Source organism: Erithacus rubecula (genome assembly GCF_903797595.1).
Source record: "Erithacus rubecula genome assembly, contig: scaffold_488_arrow_ctg1, whole genome shotgun sequence".
Taxonomy (NCBI): Eukaryota; Metazoa; Chordata; class Aves; order Passeriformes; family Muscicapidae; genus Erithacus; species Erithacus rubecula.
This window is the reverse complement of record NW_027635851.1, coordinates 13,864-36,580: the sequence shown is the minus strand read 5'-3', so window position 1 is coordinate 36,580 and position 22,717 is coordinate 13,864. Positions and strand designations below refer to the sequence as shown.

The 22,717-nt window shown below is 53.3% G+C and overlaps 1 protein-coding gene across 1 annotated transcript in view; it reads right to left on the bottom strand.

Moving 5' to 3' along the window:
• LOC306816278 (agrin-like) overlaps positions 1-22,483 on the bottom strand; it is a gene marked incomplete at its 3' end in the record, with an annotated part of 62,971 nt that extends 40,488 nt beyond the window's left edge. The window contains 8 exon segments of the mRNA XM_079332741.1: positions 1,484-1,678; positions 4,543-4,764; positions 10,842-11,048; positions 11,869-12,093; positions 14,493-14,714; positions 16,124-16,339; positions 20,462-20,509; positions 22,334-22,483. Of these exon segments, the coding sequence (XP_079188867.1) occupies positions 1,484-1,678; positions 4,543-4,764; positions 10,842-11,048; positions 11,869-12,093; positions 14,493-14,714; positions 16,124-16,339; positions 20,462-20,509; positions 22,334-22,481 (1,483 nt within the window).
• Positions 22,484-22,717: the final 234 nt, after the last annotated feature.

Sequence of the window (22,717 nt, the reverse complement as noted above, 5' to 3'; positions counted from 1 at the left end):
TTCCAACCAGGGCATATTGGCATCTTATTTCTTATTTAACACCAAAATTTTGGTGCCCACCCTGAACGTTTTGTATTCCCATCCGCTCTTTCTGGAAGAAAAAAAAAAAAATCTCTTTTAATAATTTATTCTAGGAGTCAGCTGCCACCCTTACCCTGGCAGCTGGTTTGGAGGTTTTTATCCTGGCCTGGAGGTTTTTGTCCCAGTCTGGAGGTTTTTTCCCCACCCTGAATGTTTTTATCCATAACATAAAACATCCTCTCCCAAATTCCCAGAGGATTTCACCCCAGCACTCCCAGCCCCAGCTGGGCAGGTTTTTATGAGGCTCCAATCATCATCACAGCTTTTGTCCTAACCAAGGAGCCAAGCAGGGCTTTTAATTCATTAAGAAATTAGCCCAGACAGCTCAGTGGGCTGGGAGTGGGGAGGAGAGGCAGGAACAAAGAGGAACTGACCCCAGGGGATGGAGAGGATCAAACTGAGCCTCGTGCTCTGCTTCTGCTGCTGCCTGTTAACACATTTTTATCCTAATTCCTGACTCGGCCCCGTGGACATTAATCCAATTTCTGTGCTCAGTTCAGACAAATAACACAGGGAGCACTTCCAGGGAGGGGGAAACAAATTAGCTGGGGATGAAAAGTTGCTGGGAGAGCCTCAAAATCCCAAATAATCCCAAATGTAAAAGGGGAGATCACTCAGGCAGGGGTGTGTGAGTGCTCAAACACATGGGATTAAAAAGATGGCTCAAAATATTAAATTATTCTAAGGGTAAAAGGGAAAATCACTCAGGCAATGGTGAGTGAGTGCCCAAACCAGCTGGGGCTAAAAAGCTGCTGGGAGAGCCTCAAAATCCTAAATTATTTCAAATGGAAAAGAGGAGATCCCTCAGGCAAGGGTTTGTGAGCACCCAAACCTCCAGGACAGCCTCAAAATAATAATTCCAAATAAAAAAGGGGAAATCACTCAGGCAAGGGCTTGTGAGCAACTAAACCTACAGAACAGCCTTAAAATCCCAAATAATTCCAAATATAAAAGGGGAAATCACTCAGGCAAGGGTTTGTGAGTACACCCAAACATTCAGGAGAGCCTCAAAATACCAAATTATGCCAAGTATAAATGGGGAAATCATTCAGGCAAGGGAGTGTGAGCACCAAAATGTTCAGAACAACCTCAAAATCCCAAATTACTCAAAATAAAAAAGGGGAAATCACTCATGCAAGGGTGTGTGAGCACCCAAACCTCCAGGAGAGCCTCAAAATCCCAAATAATTCCAAATATAAAAGGAAAAATCACTCAGGCAAGGGCGTGTGAGCACCCAAACCTACAGAACAACCTCAAAATCCCAAATTACTCGAAATAAAAAAAGGGAAAATCACTCCGGCAAGTGCCCGAACCCATGGGATTAAATGGGAGGGGCCGAGCACCCCCTCCCTGCGGGTGACACGGGTGACACAGGGGACACAGGGGAGGCTGTGACACTCACTGCAGGGGCCCTGGGAGGCCACCAGGATGTGTTTCTGCTGGGTGCAGGCGCGCACGTGCAGCTCGCACTCGCTGCCGTAGGTGTTGCCGTCGGTGCCGCAGACGGGCTGGGCCGAGGGCACGCACTCGGTGGGGCACACGCAGCGCCCCGTCTCTGCCTCACAGATGGCACCAAACTGGCACTTCCCACAGCGGTCTGGGCACAGAAAAGTGAAAAATCAGGGTTAAAGTGGCACAGGAAGAGGTGATGCATGGTTAGAGAATGGTGGAGTTGTCTGGGATGGGGTTTAAGCTCAGTTTTAAGTGCCTGATCTCTGCCTCACAGATGGCACCAAACTGGCACTTCCCACAGCGGTCTGGGCACAGAAAAGTGAAAAATCAGGGTTAAAGTGGCACAGGAGGAGATGATGGATTGTTAGAGAATGGTTGAGTTGTCCAGGTTGGAGTTTAAGCAAAGCATTAAGTGACCCATCTCTGCTTCACAGATGGCACCAAACTGGCACTTCCCACAGCGGTCTGGGCAGAGAAAGGGCAGACACCAGGGTTAAAGTGGCACAGGAAGAGGTGATGGCTTGTTAAGAGAATGGTGGAGTTGTCCAGGTTGGAGTTTAAGCTCAGTTTTAAGAGCCCTGTCTCTGCCTCACAGATGGCACCAAACTGGCACTTCCCACAGCGGTCTGGGCAGAGAAAAGTGAAAAATCAGGGTTAAAGTGGCACAGGAGGAGGTGATGGAACATTGGAGAATGGTGGAGTTGTCTGGGATGGGGTTTAAGCTCAGTTTTAAGCGCTTGATCTGTGTCTCACAGGTGGCACCAAACTGGCACTTCCCACAGTGGTCTGGGCACAGAAAAGGCAAAAATCAGGGTTAAAGTGGCACAGAAAGAGGTGTTGGCTTGTTTGAGAATTGTCCAGGTTGGGGTTTAAGCTCAGCTTTAAGGGACACCTTCCAAGCCAGGCATTTCCAGATTGTCTGGACAACCTCTCAGCCAAAATTCCCCTTCCACCTTCCCAAAATCCCATCCAGACCTCCTAACGCAGCTCTGAACCCCAAAAATACAGAATTCAAATCTGCTGCACTCTCCTCCCCCAGCAGTAAGGAAGGGATGCAGGATCAGGGAGAGGATGGGAGGAACAAAGACAAAAACTCCTCCTAAAAGCCACCAGGGCCAGCAGAAAAGAGCTGAAATGTCACTGTCACTGTGCCTGTTCATGCTGAAGAGGTGGCAGAGAGCACAATCAGCAGCAATAAATCAGCCACTCATAAATCCTGATAAATCCAGGGGGAGAGAGGCAGCAGATTCCCCCAGGAGACAAGGTGGGAGGGGGGATTTCACCTTCAGCTCGGTTGTTTTGTTGGATGCAGGTGTTGACATCACACTTGATGATGGGAGCACAGAAAATCTTGGGGTTTTTTTATAAATAAATTGCTCTCCAAGCAGCCAAGCACATCCCCTGGCTCCTGGGGATTCACTGATTCCTCCTCTCCTGCCAGCACCTCCCTTCCCTCCCTGCCAGGAATTTGGCTCCAAGGTGCTTTTTCTGCTTTTTTTCTTTTTCACACAGCAGCTGCTGCCTTGGCATGGGGGAGGAGGAGGCAGCAACCCCCTGCTCAGGCTCCTGCTGTTGGCCTGGAGCTTTTTATTCTGGTTTGGAAGATTTTATTCCACTCTGGAGTCTTTTATCCTGGCCTGGAGGTTTTTATTCTGGTTTTGAGGTTTTTATTCTGGCTTGGAGGTTTTTATCCCAATCTGGAGGTTTCTATCCTGGCCTGGAGGTTTTTTATCTGTGACACAAAACAATAACAACAAAACAACAACCTCCAACCCAAATCTCACTACAGAGCCTCTTGTCCTTCACCCTGGTGTCTCTTTTGAGGTCACAGGCCAACAAGAACAAAACAACAAGAGAAAACAATCCCCCACTCAAATCTTGTGCTTGATGCTGAAATCCCTCTGGAGCACAAAGGTCATGAACAATAACAAAAGAACAACACCCAAACAACACCAAAACAACAATCCCAGCCCAAATATCAGCACAGGGACCCTTGTACTTCACCCTCATGTCCCTTTTCATGACACACATGAACATGAACAACAAAATAAAAAAAAAGACCCCCAGCCCAAATCTCACCGCAGGGCCCCCTGTGGCTGAGGCCAATGTCCCTCTGCAGCGCACAGGCCATGAACAACACCACTACCACCACCACCACCAAACTCAACACCAAAACCAACACCAAAACAAAACACCACCAAAACAACAAAATAACCCCCAACAAGACCCCCAGAGGTGTCTCACCGCAGGGCCCCCTGTGGCTGAGGCCAATGTCCCTCTGCAGCGCACAGGCCATGAACAACAACAAAACAAAACAATAAAATAACACTACGACACAACAACAAAACAAAACCAAAAACAACAACAACAACAAAACAACAAAATAACAGCCTCAGATGGTCTCTCACCACAGGGCCGCTTGTCCTTCATCCTGGTGTCCCTTTTCAGGACACAGGCCAACAACAAGAAACAACAACGCTGCAACAAAACAACAAAAAACCCCAAAACAACCCCAAAACAAGACCCCCAGAGGTGTTTCACCACGGGGTCCCCTGTGGCTGAGGCTGGTGTCCCTCTGCAGCATACAGACCATGAACAACAACAACAAAACAAAACAACAACAAAACCAACAACAAAACAAAACCAACAACAAAACAACAACACAACCCCAAACAAGACCCACAGCCATTTTCTCACCGCAGGGCCCCCTGTGGCTGAGGCCGATGTCTCTCTGCAGCGCACAGGCCATGAAAAACACCATCACCACCAACACCAAAACCAACACCAAAACAACACAAAAACAAAAAAACAACAAAAAAATAACCCCAACAATACTCCCAGAGGTGTCTCACCGCAGGGGCCCCTGTGGCTGAGGCCGATGTCCCTCTGCAGCACGCAGGCCATGAACAACAACAACACCAAAACCAACACCAAAACAAACCAACACCAAAACAAACCAACAACAAAACAACAAAATAACCCCCAACAAGACCCCCAGAGGTGTCTCACCGCAGGGCCCCCTGTGGCTGAGGCCGATGTCCCTCTGCAGCGCGCAGGCCATGGCGCGCAGCTCGCAGGCGTTGCCGTAGGTGCGCTGGTCGGTGCCGCACACGGGGTCGTAGCGGGGCTGGCACTGCTCCTGGCACTCGCACACCGGCTGCTGGTTCTTCACCACGCAGGTGGCCCCGAAGGAGCACTGCACGCTGCGGCACGGGCTGGGCTCGCCCAGGTCTGTCAGGGGACAGTGACAGCCATGGTGGCTTGGCTTGTGGGCAGAAATGTGGGTTCTGTCACCAGCTGTTAAACCAGGTGTGGCAGTGACCCTGATCTCCTGGCACACATTATCTGCTCATGGGCCACCTTTAAACCAGCTGGGCAATCATCTTTATCTTCCCCATGACCCACCCTTCATCCAGGAGGTATCACCTGTTAATGGGCCATTGTTACAAACTGGGTGTGGCAGTGACTCTTATCCCTGTGGGAGATATCTCCTGTTAATGGGCCATTGTTACAAACTGGGTGTGGCACTGATCTTTATCTCCTGGCACACATTATCTGCTCATGGGCCATCTTTAAACCAGCTGGGCAATCATCTTTATCTTCCCACAGCCCATCCTCCCTCCAGGAGATATCTCCTGTTCATGGCCACTGAGTCCCAGTGCATGGCTGATAAAATTCCATCATCCCACTGGGAGATGCTCCAGCCAGGGCAGGAGCCAAGCCTTTCCTACCCAGAGAAAAACTGAGATTTTGGACACCAAGGGACCTTCTTTCCACTGGATTCCAGAGGAAAGCCAGACCCTTCCACATCATCCCTGGAGCTTCAGAGGAAACTGCCCCTTCTCCAGGAGCACTGCTCCAGCTGAGCCACATCTGCCCCTGCAGGAGGATGCAGCACCATGGAATGGGACTGCTGCCACCACCCTGACTGACTGACTGTGTCAGCTTGGATTCCGACTCTGGCAGTGTTGGGATTGTTCTTTGCAATACTGCATTGCTATTTTAATTCTCCTAGTAAAGAACTGTTATTCCTAATTCCCATATCTTTGTCTGAGAGCCCCTTAATTTCAAAATTATAATAATTTGGAGGGAGGGGGTTTACATTCTCCATTTCAAAGAGAACCTCCTGACTTTATTGGCAGACACCTGTCCTTCCAACCAGGACAGATGGGTGGCTCGGTGGTGGCACTGAGGATGTGCCAGTGTCATCCTGTGGTGGCACAGAACTGTCCCCAAGCCCTGTCCCCTCCGTGCCAGCCTGCCATGCCCAGCTTGGCACAGTCCCCATGCATGGTACAGGTCAGGGATGGGCAGCAGGCACGGGGTCTTCAATTCCAGAAATGGGAACAGCAGCAGCAGCACTGGCAGAACCTTCCACAGTTTCCCACAGGGAGAGTTCCCTTCCCTGGAATATCCCTGAAATTCCATGAGTTTCCATGGATTTCCATGAATTTCCATGGATTTCTGTGGGTTTCCATTAATACCCATGGACTTCCATAAATTTCCATGGGTTTCCATGAATTTGCATGGGTTTCCATGGGTTTCCAAGGGATTCTGTGGATTTCCATGGGTTTCCATAGGTTTCCACGTGTCCCAGCCCCACATTCCCTCTGGACCCACAATCCCATCAGTGTCACCTCCCCTGGGGGACACTCAGCAGTGACACAGCAGAGGCCATGTCCCACTCCCTGCTGGCAGGGACATCCCAGGGGTTCATCCCAAGAATTCCCTGCAGGAATTTTCCCCCTCACCACCACCCAGGAGCTGAGGAAGGAGTGGCCGTGCTGCTGGGGACAGAGCCAGCACTGCCCAGTGCCCCTTGGGGGGTGCTGGGACAAGGGAAGGACACCAGGGGTTCATCTGGTGACAGGGACATGGGATGAGGATACAGAACAGGGACAAGGACACAGGACAAGGAAAAAGACACAGGAAAAGACACAGGACATGGACATGAGACAAGGAAAAGGACACAGGACAAGGACACGGACAAGGACATGAGACAAGGAAAAGGACACAGGACAGGGACAAAGGACAAGGAAAAGGACACAGGACAAGGACAGTGCAGCCTGGAGGAGATGGAGCAGGAGCAGCCACAGCACAGCCCTGGCAGGGAGGGGAGCACAGAGCTGGGAATGGGAGCACAGGGAAGTGCCAGCCCTGATGGAGAATCCAGCCCTGACACTCCCTGTCCTTCTCCAGCAGGAAAATCCTGGAGATGCAGCACATGAAACTCCCAAATCCCAGCCTGGAATATCTCACATGGAGCCTTGGGCACCTCCAGGTATCTTGAGGGGGGTTTGGCACCAGTTTTGCTGTGGGTGGGAGCAATGAGAAGTTGCTGAGCTGGGCTTTAGTCCAGGCCTGCTTTGATTCCTGGCCCTGCTCCATCCTGGAGGGAGGGAAACTGAGGCACAGGGAAAGCCAAACTCTCCTTCTGCACCCTGGGTGATTCCAGGGTGTGATCTTTGTGCCTGGAAATGCTCCAGACCAGGCTTGGAGCAACCTGGGGTAGTGGGAGGTGTCCCTGCCTGTGGCTCAGGGATGATAATTTCAGATTCTCCCAACCCAAACCATTCCATGGTTCTGAACAGACACCTAACCAACAGCAGGGATCTGGGAATCCCAGATTCTGGGAATATCCAGGGAATACTGAGCTCTCCTGCCAGCCCAGCTGGGGATGCCCATAGGGAGGGGGCACTGAACCCATCATCAATCCATGCCTGGGACAGCCAGAAAAAAATTCCCAGGGAAGAGCTGAATCATTGCTCCACAGGGAAAAAACTGGCAGGGAAGAGGGAGCTGGGGGATCCCTGGGGAGCTCCTGGGACAAGCAGGACACAGAGCTGGGACAGCACAGGGACAAGCACTGCAGCTGTGGGCAGGCAGGAGCTCCAGGGAGGAAGAGGAGGATGAGGAGAAGCCAGGGGAGGTTAATTGGGAGCAGAAGGAGAGGGGGAAATCAATCAGGATCAATGCAGAGTGATGCAGCAGCCCAGGGAGGGGCTGGCTGAGGAGTGGGGGGCTCCCAGCACCCACCTCTGCTCCCACTCTCCTTTGCCTGGGAGGCACAGCCAGCATCAGACAAGAGCCCAGCAATTCCCACTCCAGCAGGCAGAGTTTGGGGTGGGACAAAGCCCAGGGCAACCTCTCCATCCTGGGGGGCTCTCAGGCCAAACTAGAGAGAGGTGGGAGCACTGGGAGAGGCCAGGAGAGCTCCCAGCAGAGATGTCCAGGCAGGGAGCAGGAGGGTGCTGCCAGGACAGAACTCCTTCCTCCACACAGGAAACACTGTAAAACACAAGACACAGACAAAACAGGAAAGAGAAAGAGAGAGGGAGAAAGAGAGGAGAGCAGAGAGAGGCAGGGAGGAAAAGACAGATGCAGCTACAGACACCTTCCTTCATTCCTTCCATCCCTCCTGGCCTCATCCCACCCCTCCTTTCTCAGCTGCAGCACTGAGAAGGATTCAGAACAGGGCTTGGCTGCTTTTGTTCGGCTTTGCCTCCCTGGAAAAGGCAGCAGAGAGCTCAGGGTTGGTCAGACAGGTGCTTGTGAGGGGTTAAAATTCTGCCCAGCCCTTCCCATTCCCTGCTCCTGCCTCCTCTGCATTCCCAAAGCACCCTGAGCTCAGAGCTCCTTTTCCTTTCCAGAGCTGACAGGGATAAAAAAAAAAATCTGCTCACACCTCCTGAGGATGGGCTACAGAGCTGCCTGGAGCTGTCACAGGGACTCTGCAACCCCAGATTTTGGCAGGCAGAGCCCTGGTTTTGATTCATTCCTCCCATTTTTTGCTCCTCTCCCAGCAGGATGCAGCTCCTGTGCTGGTCTGGAGGGAGGGGAGCTGGGAGGGAGCAGAAATAAAGGAGAGGGAGATGGAGAGAGGAGTGGCAGGTGCTCCAGGATCACATCCTGCTGCTCCTGGCCTTTTTCCACACGGTGGAAATCATGCATGGCTGATGCCCAGCGTGAATTCCCTGCTCATCCCAGAAATCTGGGAATTTTCAGCCTCTCAAGGAGGCTTTGGAGAGAGCCCAGGGCTGCCAAAAAATCCCCTGCCACCATCCTGGGATCACTTTTCCCACAGGGAAAAGCTGGGGAATTGAGTCCCAGCAGGAACACAGGGAAATGGATGATTCAAAAATAACAGCTGGGATTATTCCAAGGGGGATTTAGCAATCCTGGCAAATTCTTTTTCCAGCAGCTGGCTCTGACAGCCTCAAAAGGCTCCAGCAGGAGCACAGAGCCAACAAAACACATCCCCAAGGTGGGATTCTGATCCCCAAGGTGGGATTCTGATCCCCAGGCACTTCAGGAGGCTCATCCCAGCTGATCCCTGATAAAAGAACAGGACGTGGCTGCAGAGGTGGGAAAAACAAACAGCTGGTAACTCATCCAAACCAATGCAGTGGCTGCTTTACCCTCCTCCACTTGCTGGGGGAGAATCCTAAAATGCCATTCCCAGCATCCTAAGGATCCAAAGCCCCATCCTATCCCAAGCTGCTGAGAAAGGTCCATGGGGAGTTCTCCTAGAGACGAGACAAAGACACAGTGAGAGATCTGGAGACAGCACAGAGGGGAGGGGAGGATGCTGTGAGAGCTGAGAGAAGCAGGCAGGCATGGAAGGGGCTGGGAGACTGGCACTGCCCTGGGATGGCAGTGATGGATGGTGGAGACTGGCACTGCCCTGGGATGGCAGCGATGGATGGTGGGGATGGGAGGGAATGGGTGGGAGAAAGCAGCAGGAGGTCACAGGCACCGAGTTCCAACACAAAGGAGAGTCCCCAGTGTCACACAGCAGAGAGAAACAGGGTGTGCACACACTGGGCTGGCTGCAGGGACAGAAACACGGACCCAGGGCAGACCCAGGGACAGAAACACGGACCCAGGGACAGAAACACAGACCCAGGGCTGACCCAGGGACAGAAACACGGACCCAGGGACAGAAACACGGACCCAGGGCTGACCCAGGGACAGAAACACGGACCCAGGGACAGAAACACGGACCCAGGGACAGAAACACAGACCCAGGGACAGAAACACGGACCCAGGGACAGAAACACGGACCCAGGGCAGACCCAGGGACAGAAACACAGACCCAGGGACAGAAACACGGACCCAGGGACAGAAACACGGACCCAGGGCAGACCCAGGGACAGAAACACAGACCCAGGGACAGAAACATGGACCCAGGGCAGACCCAGGGACAGAAACACAGACCCAGGGACAGAAACACGGACCCAGGGACAGAAACACGGACCCAGGGACAGAAACACAGACCCAGGGACAGAAACACAGACCCAGGGACAGAAACACAGACCCAGGGACAGAAACACGGACCCAGGGACAGAAACACGGACCCAGGGCAGGCCCAGGGACAGAAACACAGACCCAGGGACAGAAACACGGACCCAGGGCTGACCCAGGGACAGAAACACAGACCCAGGGACAGAAACACGAGGCTGAGCCCAGGAGGTGCCAGCCTGCCCTGAGAGTGGGGCTGGGGATCAGCATCCCCATGGAACAGGGGGACCAGAATCTCTGTGGGAAAATTTGGGGGATCAGCATCCCAACAGGGCAGCATCCCTGTGGGACAATCTGGGGACCAGTACCCACATAGGACAGCATCCCCACAGGACAGTCTGAGGACCCCCATCCCTATAGGACAATCTGGGGACCCCCATCCCTATAGGACAGTCTGAGGACCCCCATCCCTATAGGACAATCTGGGGACCCCCATCCCTATAGGACAATCTGGGGACCCCATCCCTATCGGACAATCTGAGGACCCCCATCCCTATAGGACAGTCTGAGGACCCCCATCCCTATAGGACAATCTGGGGACCCCCATCCCTATAGGACAATCTGAGGACCCCCACCCCACGGGACAATCTAAGGACCCCCATTCTCATAAGATACCATGAGATAATTTAGGGACCATCATCCCTATAGGACAATCTGAGGACCCCCATCCCTATAGGACAATCTGGGGACCCCCACCCCACGGGACAATCTGAGGACCCCCATTCCCATAAGACACCATCCCCAGGAGACAATTTAGGGACCATCATCCCCACGGGACAATGTGCAGCCCCCCACCCATGGGACAATCTGAGGACCCCCATTCTCATAAGATACCATGAGACAATTTAGGGACCATCATCCCTATAGGACAATCTGAGGACCCCATCCCTATAGGACAATCTGAGGACCCCCATTCCCATAAGACACCATGAGACAATTTGAGGCCCCCCATCCCCACAGGACAATGTGCAGCCCCTGCAGCCCCCGGCCCGGCCGCGCCCGCTCACCGCAGGGCCCGCTGTGCCGCACGCCGATGGGCGCCTGCCGCAGGCACTCGGCGCGGCGCCGCTCGCACTCGCTGCCGTAGCTGCGCCCGTCCTGCCCGCAGAGCGGCCGGAACGCCCCGTCACACGACACGCGGTCACACGAGCAGCGCGCGGCACCGCGCCGGTTCAGGCACACGGCGTGGAACCGGCACGGCTCCTGGCACTGGTCTGGGGGGACAGGGACAGCACTCACAGCCAGCCCTGGCATGGCAGGATGGGTTTGGGTTGGTGGGGGTGAGGGTCCTGCCTTGGGGTTTGGGTTTTGTATTGATGGGGATGAGGGTCCTGCCTTGGGGGTTGGGTTACGTGTTGATGGGTGAAAATGAAGAGGAAGAAGGAGAGGAAGGGGGAGGAAGAAGAGAAAGAAGAGGAAGGAGATGAAGAAGAAGAGAAAAAAAGGGAAGAGGAAGGGGAAGAGGGGGAAGAAGGACAAGAGGAAGGACAAGAGGAAGGACAAGAGGAAGGACAAGAGGAAGATGCAGAGGAGGAAGATGCAGAGGATGAAGAGGAGGATGAAGGAGAAGAGGAGGAAGAGGCAGAGGAGGAAGAGGAAGAAAAAGAAGAGAAAGAGGAGGAGGAAGAAGAAGAGGAAGAAGAGGAGGAGGAGGAAGAGGAGGAGGAGGAAGAAGAAGAGAAAGAGGAAGAAGAAGAGGAAGAAGAGAAAGTGGAGGAGGAAGAGGAGGAGGAAGAAGAGGAAGAGGAGGAGGAAGAAGAGGAAGAGGAGGAGGAAGAAGAAGAGGAAGAGGAGGAAGAAGAGGAGGAAGAAGAGGAGGAAGAAGAGGAGGAAGAAGAGGAGGAAGAAGAGGAGGAAGAAGAAGAGGAAAAAGAGAAAGAGGAGGAGGAAGAAGAGAAAGAGGAGGAGGAAGAAGAGAAAGAGGAGGACGAAGAGGAGGACGAAGAGGAGAAAGAGGAGGAAGAAGAGGAGGAAGAAGAGGAGGAAGAAGAGGAGGAAGAAGAGGAGGAAGAGAAGGATGAAGAGGCAGCTCACCCTGGGGCAGGCAGGGCCCCGAGCGCACCCGCTGCAGCTGCAGCCCGCGCACGGCGCCCGTCCGGCTCAGCGCGCACTCGCTGCCGTAGGTGACGCCGTCGTCGCCGCACACGGGCTCGGCGCCGGGCGCGCAGCCCTCGGGCCGCGGCAGCAGCTCCGCCCGCCGCGTCCGCGGGTTGACGCGGCACACGCGGCCCGGCTCCTCCGGCACGGCCCGGCACGGGTCTGCGGGGAGCTCAGCGTCACCCCGGCCCCAGGGGCGCCCGAAGCTGCGCTACCCGCTAAGGACGCCTTCCTGGGGCTGCTCCCGAAGGGTTAAACGCGGGTTATCCTCCGTCCTGAGCTGCCCTCGCACCCCTCTGTCTGTCTCCTGGGTTAAACTCAGCCTATTCCCCCATCCTGAGCTGCCCTCACACCCCTCTGCCTCACTTCTGGGTTAAGCTCAGCCTATTCCTCCATCCTGAGCTGTCCTCACACCCCTCTGCCTCTCCTGGGTTAAACTCAGCCTATTCCCCCATCCTGAGCTGCCCTCACACCCCTCTGCCTCACTTCTGGGTTAAGCTCAGCCTATTCCCCCATCCTGAGCTGTTCTCACATCCCTCTGCCTCTCCTGGGTTAAACTCAGCCTATTCCTCCATCCTGAGCTGCCCTCACACCCCTCTGCCTCACTTCTGGGTTAAGCTCAGCCTATTCCCCCATCCTGAGCTGCCCTCACATCCCTCTGCCTCTCTCCTGGGTTAAGCTCAGCCTATTCCCCCATCCTGAGCTGCCCTCACACCCCTCTGCCTCTCCTGGGTTAAACTCAGCCTATTCCCCCATCCTGAGCTGCCCTCACACCCCTCTGCCTCTCCTGGGTTAAACTCAGCCTATTCCCCCATCCTGAGCTGCCCTCACACCCCTCTGCCTCTCTCCTGGGTTAAACTCAGCCTATTCCTCCATCCTGAGCTGCCCTCGCACCCCTCTGCCTCTCTCCTGGGTTAAACTCAGCCTATTCCCCCATCCTGAGCTGCCCTCACATCCCTCTGCCTCACTTCTGGGTTAAACTCAGCCTATTCCCCCATCCTGAGCTGCCCTCGCACCCCTCTGCCTCTCTCCTGGGTTAAACTCAGCCTATTCCCCCATCCTGAGCTGCCCTCACACCCCTCTGCCTCTCCTGGGTTAAACTCAGCCTATTCCCCCATCCTGAGCTGCCCTCACAACTCTCTGCCTCTCCTGGGTTGAACTCAGCCTATTCCAGGATGTTTTAATCCCAGGATCTGTTCGGGATGTTCTGATTCCAGAATCTTTTAATTCCAGGAGCTGTTTAGGAAGTTTTGATTCCAGATGTTTTAATCCCAGGACCTGTTTGGAATGCTCGAATTCCAGAATGTTTCAATTCAGGATCTGTTTGGGATCCTCTAATTCCAGGATCTGTTTGGAATGCTCTGATTCCAGAGCAGGAGCTGTTTGGGATGCTTTAATTCCAGATGTTATAATTCCAGAATCTGTTTTGGATGCTCTGATTCCAGATGTTTTAATCCTAGGATGTGTTTGGGATGCTCCAATTCCAGATGCTTTAATTCCAGGATCTCCTTGGGATGCTTTAATTCCAGGACCTGATTCAGGATGTTTCAAATCCAGGATTTGTTTGTGATGTTCTGATTCCAGATGTTTTAATCCCAGGAGCTGTTTGGGATGCTTTAGTTCCACAATGTTTTAAATCCAGGATCAGTTTGGGATGCTCTGAATCCAGATGCTTTAATTCCAGGATCTGATTCGGGATGGTTTAAATCCAGGATCTGTTTGGGATGCTTGAATTCTAGGATCTGATTCCAAATGTTTTAATCCCAGGAGCTGTTTAGAATGCTCCAATTCCAGGATCTGATTCCAAATGTTTTAATCCCAGGAGCTGTTTAGAATGCTCCAATTCCAGGATCTGATTCCAAATGTTTTAATCCCAGGAGCTGTTTAGAATGCTCCAATTCCAGGATGTTTCAATTCAGGATCTGGTTGGGATGCTTTAATTCCAGATGTTTAACCCCAGGATCTGTTTGTGATGCTCTGATTCCAGATATTTTAATTCCAGGAGCTGTTTGGGATGAGCTTTCACTGCCCAGAGTGACCTTTTACCACCCAGAGTGACCATTCACTGCCCAGAGTGACCTTTTCCCACCTAAACTGACCTTTCACTGCCCAGAGTGACCATTCACTGCCCAAAGTAACTTTTTACTGCCCAGATTGACCATTTACCATTCAGAGTGACCTTTTACCACCCAGACTGACCACTCACTGCCCAGAGTGACCATTCACTGCCCAGACTGACCTTTTCCCACCTAAACTGACCTTTTCCTGTCCAGAGTGACCATTCACTGCCCAGAGTGACCTTTTCCCACCTAAACTGACCTTTTCCTGTCCAGAGTAACCTTTTACCACCCAGACTGACCTTTTACCACCTAAACTGACCATTCACTGCCCAGTTTGACCATTTACCACTCAGAGTGACCTTTTCCCACCCACGGTGACCTTTTCCCACCCACAATGACCACTCCCCGCCCTACCCACACCCACCCTTTCCCTCCCACACCCCCCCACCCTTGCACAGACACCTTTTAACCCCTTCCCCGCCGGTTTAACCCCCGTCTCACCGCAGGGGCCATCGAATTTCTTGAGGAGGTTGATGTGCTGGTCGCAGGCGTGGCGCTGCAGGTGGCACAGGCTGGGGTAGTCGCGGCCGTCGCTGCCGCACACGGGGCTGTCGGCGCCGCCGCACGACGAGGGGCACACGCACCTGGCGCCCTGCCCGTCGGGGGAGGGGACACAGGTGCTGCCAAAGCTGCAGCTCACCTCGGCACAGGGGTCCTTGGAGCCTGGGGGGGGTGGGGGGAGAGTGTGGGGGGAGTGAGAGCACGGGGAGGGGTCCGGTTCCTTTTGGGGAATAATTTAAATATATCCAAATATTCTCCAATTCCATGCCCTGTTCATCTCATGGAATAATCCAAATATTCTCCAATTCCATGGCCCGTTCATCTCATGGAATAATCCAAATATTCTCCAATTCCATGGCCCGTTCATCTCATGGAATAATCCAAATATTCTCCAATTCCATGCTCCATTCATCTCAGGGAATAATCCAAATATTCTCCAATTCCATGGCCTGTTCATCTCATGGAATAATCCAAATATTCTCCAATTCCATGCTCTATTCATCTCATGGAATAACCCAAATATACCCCAATATTCCCCAATTTCATGCACACCATCACTGTCACCATCACCAAGTCACTGTCACTGTGTCACTGTCACCATCACCGTGTCACTGTCACCATCACTGTGTCACTGTCACTGTCCCTGCCACCATCACTGTCACTGTTACTGTGTCACTGTCATTGTCAGTCATTGTATCACCGTCACTGTGTCCCTGTCACTGTGTCTGTTACCGCCACCATCACCGTCACTCTGTCACTGTCACCATCACTCTGTCACTGTTACTGTGTCACTGTCATTGTCAGTCACTGTATCACCATCACTGTGTCACTGTATCACCATCACCGTGTCACTGTCATTGTCACTGTGTCACTGTCACTGTGTAACTGTCATTATCAGTCACTGTGGCACCATCACTGTCACTGTATCACTGTGTCACCGTGTCACCGTCACCATCAGTGTGTCACTGTATCACTGTGTCACCGTCACTATCAGTGTGTCACTGTGTCACCGTGTCACTGTCACCATCATTGTGTCACTGTATCACTGTGTCACCATGTCACTGTGTCACCGTGTCACTGTCACCATCAGTGTGTCACTGTATCACTGTGTCACTGTGTCACTGTCACCATCATTGTGTCACTGTATCACTGTGTCACCATGTCACTGTGTCACCGTGTCACTGTCACCATCAGTGTGTCACTGTATCACTGTGTCACTGTGTCACTGTCACCATCATTGTGTCACTGTATCACTGTGTCACCATGTCACTGTGTCACCGTGTCACTGTCACCATCAGTGTGTCACTGTATCACTGTGTCACCATGTCACTGTGTCACCGTGTCACCGTCACCATGAGTGTGTCACTGTATCACTGTGTCACCGTGTCACCGTCACCAGTGTGTCACTGTATCACTGTGTCACCATGTCACTGTGTCACCGTGTCACCGTCACCATCAGTGTGTCACTGTATCACTGTGTCACCGTGTCACTGTCACCATCATTGTGTCACTGTATCACTGTGTCACCGTGTCACTGTCACCATCAGTGTGTCCCCGTCCCCGTCACTCACCGCAGGGCCCCTTGCTGACCACCTTGATCCTCCTCTGCAGGTTGCACTGTGCCCGCTCCAGCTCACACTCGTTGCTGTAGGTGGAGTGGTCGGAGCCGCACACCGGGGCCACCACGGGGGCACAGGGTCCCCTCCTGCACACGCACTGCGCCCGGCCCGGCTCGGAGACACTGCGCTCACACACGGCCCCGAACCCACAGAGCATCCCCCGGCAGCCTGCGGGGACAGGGACACACAGAGTGACACACAGAGTGACACAGAGTGACACACAGAGTGACACAGAGTGACACACAGTGACACACACAGTGACACACAGTGACACACAGAGTGACACACACAGTGACACTGAACCCACAGAGCATCCCCCGGCAGCCTGCGGGGACAGGGACACACACAGTGACACACAGTGACACCAAACCCACAGAGCATCCCCCAGCAGCCTGTGGGGACAGGGACACACAGAGTGACACACAGAGTGACACAGAGTGACACCGAACCCACAGAGCATCCCCTGGCAGCCTGCGGGGACAGGGACACACAGACTGACACACAGTGACACACAGTGACACACACAGTGACACACACAGTGACACCGAACCCACAGAGCATCCCCCGGCACCCTGCGGGGACAGGGACACACACATGGGGCACAGGGACATCCCATGGGCACATCCAGGGGGTACAGGGACACAAGGGGGGCACAGGGACAGACATGGGGAGCACAGGGACTCAAAGAGGGCAACAGGGACACACACAGGGGACACAGGGACACACACAGGGGACACAGGGATATCCTGTGGGCATGGGGACATCCAGGGGACACAGGGACACACAGGGGACACAGGGATATCCTGTGGGCATGGGGACATCCAGGGGACACAGGGACACACAGGGGACACAGGGACACACAGGGGACACAGGGATATCCTGTGGGCATGGGGACATCCAGGGGACACAGGGACACACAGGGGGCACAGGGATATCCTGTGGGCATGGGGACATCCAGGGGGACACAGGGACACACAGGGGACACAGGGACACACAGGGGACACAGGGATATCCTGTGGGCATGGGGACATCCAGGGGACACAGTGACACACAGACTACATGGGTGACCTCAGAGCCCCAGGTGACCACACTGCCCACACAGGTGACCCCAGAGCACCCCCAACACTCCCAAAATCTCCACCCAAAGCTTTCCCTGGATTCTCCCCACTCCAAATGCATTTTTTTATTCCCCAACCAGGGAAGCCAAGGGGAGCAGAACTCCTCCTGACCTGCCTGGCATCAGGCCAGACCCCCCCCACCTCTCTAATTCATTTCTCTCTCTATTCTCTATTTATCCCCATCTATTTATTTATTTCTCCATTTATTTATCGCTGCTCATGCAAAGCAGCCACACCTCGTGCCTGGAGGAAACCAGGGATGAGGGAATTTCATTTCCCAGAGCAGCCAGGTGGGGCAGGAGGTGAGAATCCCCCAGGGACACACAGGTGACACTCAGAGTTTGTGCCCCCAGGCACTGAAATATTCGGGAATTTTGGAATTCTGGAATATCCTGAGCTGGAGGGGACTCAGAAGGATCAGAGTCCAAAGGGACATCCCAAAATTCCACCCTGAGCTCCTGGGAGCTCCCTGGGAGATTTTCCCAGTGTCTCACACCTTTCTGAAGGGAAAAATATTTCCTTAAAATCCGATTTTCCCCTTCTATGGGATCCATTCCTTGAGGTGTTCCCTGCCCCAGTAACCCCCAGTATCCCCAGTGCCCCCTCCCAGTGCCCCCCACACTCAGAACCAGAGCCTGACCTAAATAATGAGGGAGAAAAAAGCAAAATCAGGTTCCTCATTTCCACTTCAATTCCCAGGGGTTTGCCTTTGACTGCCTGGAGACTCCAGGAATGAACCCAGCCCGAGATAAACCCCAGGAAATCAAAAGGAATCAAAAGAAATCAAAAGGAATCAAAAGAAATCAAAAGGAATCAAAAGAAAAAGGATTCTCCTCCTCTCCCTGCTGCTGTCTAAAGGATTCATCATTTTTTTGAAGAGCTTTGAGTGCCTCCTGAAATTCCCAGCCCTGCTCTTTCCCTCTATTTTGTTTTTTTTTTTTTAATGCAGATGAGGTGTGAAAATTCCAGGGTGTAGGGGAGTGGGAATTGAGGGATTCACCCCGAGAAAAAAGGGGATTGGGGGGTGGGAATGGAGCTGGGTTAGAGGGGAAGGGAAAAGGGAGGAAAAAGGGGAGGAAAAAGGGGAGGGAAAAAAGGGAGAAAAAAAGGGGAGGGAAAAAAAGGGGAGGAAAAAAAGGGGAGGAAAAAAAAAAGGGAGGGAAAAAAAAGGGGAGGGGAAAAAAAGGGGAGGGGAAAAAAAAGGGGAGGGGAAAAAAAGGGGAGGGGAAAAAAGGGGAGGGGAAAAAAACGGGAGGGGAGAAAAAAACGGGAGGGGAAAAAACGGGAGGGGAGAAAAAAAGGGGAGGGGAAAAAAAGGGGAGGGAAAAAAAAGGGGAGGGGAAAAAAAGGGGAGGGGGAAAAAAGGGGAGGGAAAAGGGTGGGAAGGGGCAGGTGAAAAAAGGCTTGGGGGGAAAAATGGGGGGAAAAAGGTGGGAAAAGGCAGGAAAAAGGTGGGAAAAGGTGAGGAAAAGCCAAGGTGGGGAGGCTGGAATTGGGGTGGGGATGGGGAGCACCTCAATCCCCCACCCTGGGCTCTCCCTTCTCAAATCAAGGATACGCTGGGACAAGTCCCCAAATCCTGATTTTCCTCATTTTCACCCATTCTGTGCCCTATTCCAAATTCCCAACCCCTGATTTTGCTCATTTTGATCCATTCCATTCCCAGCCCCAAATCCCCAAATCCTGATTTTCCTCATTTTCACCCATTCTGTGCCCAGTCCCACATTCCCAAACCCTGATTTTTGTTCATTTTGTTCATTTTCCTTTTTCATTTTCATTCCATTTTTTCATTTTCACGTTTCTCCAAACCTTGATCCCACCCCAACCCTGCCCAGGAGATCCCAGTCCTGAGCTAAGCTCAGTCTAATCCCAGCATTTCCCTCCTTAAACCCAGCCCAGGGACCTGAACCCCAAATTTCTCCCCAGGAGCCTCCCAAAATTGGCATTTTCCCACCTCCTGTGGGATTTTTGGAAGCCTGGCATCTGCCTGGGCTGGGCTGTTAAAGATTTTTTGGAGCCCTGAGCCAGGAGTTCCACCCACGTGGGGTTTTATTTTTTGCTTGAGATGCCTTCCCCCAGGGCCAATTATAGATTAATCACATTTTTATCTCGCCTCCTTTCCCCACCTCCAGCAGGGGAGGTTAAAAAAAAAATTATATAAAAAATAAAATAAAATACAAGCAGGTTATTAATTGGCTGCTGGGCTCTTATCTGAGTGAAGGTGGGGGAAGAGAAGGGATTTTTTTAATCCTGGTTTTTAAAGGGAACAAAGCTGCTGTGATGGTTTTATCTCAGCCTGGGCTTGCCTGCCCTGAAGCTGCTGATAAGAAACTCAGAAAAAAAACCCCAAAAATACAACAACAAAATAACAGAAAAATTAAAAAAAAATTAAATAAACCAAAATTCCTCCTCTGCAAAACCAGAGGAAAAGTGGGAGAGGCAAACCAGAGGCAGGAAAATTTGGAAATCAGTTTTTCCAACCCTTCCCTGCTTCCAGGCAGGAAAGTTCCTGGAAAAAAGGGAACTGAGGGACACCTGCCCTCCCTTCACCCAAATCCTGCACCCAGCTGGGCAGGGCTGGGCTGGGCTGGGCTGGGGGGACCTGAAACCCCAAATGGTGAAATGGGGTCAGCAATGAATGGGGTCAAAGGAATGGGGTCAGGAAAGGCCAGCCCAGGAGGGGTCTGTGTGTCCCCAAGGTCTCCCTGTCCCCAAAATCCTTCCCTGTCCCCAACCCCCCTGTCCCCAAATCCTCCCTGTCCCCAAAACCCCTCCCTGTCTCCAAAACCCCTCCCTGTCCCCATCCCCCCCTGTCCCCAAATCTCCCCCTGTCCCCAAATCCCCCCAGTCCCCAAATTCCCCCTGTCCCCATCCTCCCTGTCCCCAAATCCTCCCTGTCCCCAAATCCTCCCTGTCCCCAAATCCCCCCTGCCCCCAAATCCCCCCTGTCCCCAAACTCCCCCTGTCCCCAAACCCCCCCTGTCCCCAAACCCCCTGTCCCCAAACCCCCTGTCCCCACCCCCCTGTCCCCAAATCCCCCCTGTCCCCAAACTCCCCCTGTCCCCAAACCCTCCCTGTCCCCATCCCCCCCCCTGTCACCAAACCCCCCCTGTCCCCACCCCCCCCCTGTCCCCAAATCCCCCCTGTCCCCACCCCCCAGCTCTGCACTCACCATCCCGCGGCGTCGGCGGCGTCTGTGTGAAATAACTGTTGGGTTTGTCTGCAAAAAACACCAAAAAATCCCCACAGCTGTCACAGGTTCCTCCTCTGCTGCCCCCCACTTCTCTTTTGGGGTTCTGTTTCCCCCCTTCAGCAGCAGGTTTGGCTCCCAGAGCAGCAGGAATCACCAGGATCACCAAAACCTGGGTTGGGATATTGCTGGAGCATCTCTGGGGTGGGATTTGGGGCTGGTATTGACTTCAGCCTGTCCTGCCCCATTTTTGGGGGATTTTGAGGCCAATCCTGCTGTGGATCACCCCAAAATCACACCTGGCCATGGATATCCCAGAGCAGGAATGGTGCAGCCCCCCCAAAAGTGGGAGAAAGGGGCAGCAGGAGCTGAAAGCTGCCCAGGTCCAAAATGCTGCATGGGAAACACCCAAAAATTTGGGATTTGGGATGTGGCCAGGGCAGCAGAGAGACCCCAGCTCCATCCCTGTGTTTTCCAGCTGTTTCCCAGCATTTATTCCCAACCAGGAGCAGCTGCACATCCCAAAACCAGCCTGGAGGATTTGTGGGCTTTTCCCCCAGCAGCTCAGAGCTGTGCCAGCAGAAAAATCCCAAATGCCTGGATGCATCCACACCCAGGGCTGGGATCTGATCAGGTGCACCAGAAATCAGATTTAAAAAAACCTCAGGGAATAAAAACAAAATCCTTTTGTTGATTCCTCACAGCCACACCCCCCTCTCATTTATTTAGTGGGCTCCTAGGTGCAGCAGTTTGCTGGGAATGAGGAATTGCAGAATTCCTTGGTTAGGGCAAGAGTCCCAGGATTTTCCAGCTGGGAATGAGGAATTGCAGAATTCCTTGGTCAGGACAAGAGTCCCAGGTTTTTCCAGCTGGGATTTTCCAGCCCTTCCTATATCCTCACATCCCCCCTTGTGGATCACCTGTCCCAGCCATTCCCAAATCTTACACATCACTGGGATCATCACCAGCCATTCCCAAATCCTCACATCCTCCAAATCATCACCAGCCATTCCTAAATCTTCACATCTCCCTGGATCATCATCAGCCATCCCCAAATCCTCCAGATTATCAGCCCCAGACATTCCCAAATCTTCACATCCCCTAGATCATCACGCCCAGCAGCAGCAGGATTTGGGATGGAGCTGCCAGGAGCAGCAGATGGATTTGGGATGGATTTGGGATGGGAACAGCAGCAGGATTTGGGATGGATTTGGGATAGATTTGGGATGGGAGCAGCAGCAGGATTTGGGATGGATTTGGGATGGGAGCAGCAGCAGGGTTTGGGATGGATTTGGGATGGATTTGGGATGGGAACAGCAGCAGGATTTGGGATGGATTTGGGATGGGAGCAGCAGCAGGGTTTGGGATGGATTTGGGATGGGAACAGCAGCAGGGTTTGGGATGTAATTGGCATGTAATTGGGATGAAATTGGGATGGGAGCAGCAGCAGGGTTTGGGATGGAATTGGGATGGAATTGGGATGGAATTGGGATGAAATTGGGATGGGAGCAGCAGCAGGGTTTGGGATGGAATTGGGATGTAATTGGGATGAAATTGGGATGGGAGCAGCAGCAGGGTTTGGGATGGATTTGGGATGGGAGCAGCAGCAGGGTTTGGGATGGATTTGAGATGGGAGCAGCAGCAGGGTTTGGGATGGAATTGGGATGGATTTGGGATGGATTTGGGATGGAGCAGCACACCCACCCTCCCAACTCTCCCCCTTTCCTACCAGCCAAAATCGGGGCAGAACCCGCCGCAAACCCCCAACCCCCCAAAGCCGCCAGGAGCTCGGGGAGAACCCAAACCCCCCAAAACCCCCCCCCGTCCCCCCTGCCCCACTCAGGGGCCACCTACAGTTGTTGAGGAAGAGCAGCACAGCGAAGCCCAGCGTGGAGGTGGCCAGCAGGATCAGGCAGATGTTGCAGGGGATCATGAAATACCGAACCACCAGGGACACCTTGTGCTGGTACAGCCGGTCCCGCTCCAGCGCCGCCGGCGCCATGGGCAGCTGGCACGTCATGCCAGCCTCACACACCCCCAGCCCACCCACACCCAGACCACCAGCAGCCTCTCATGGACCCTCCCCACCCCACCCCGCTGATGGGGGGGTTAAGTTGTGCTGGAAATTGCCATTTGGGGCTGGCGGCTTCAGGGGTTGGTGGCCGGTGGTGCCATGGGGGGCACGGAGGGGTCGGCCAGCCCTGGGTGTCAATCCACAGGTGGATTGAGGGAAGCAAA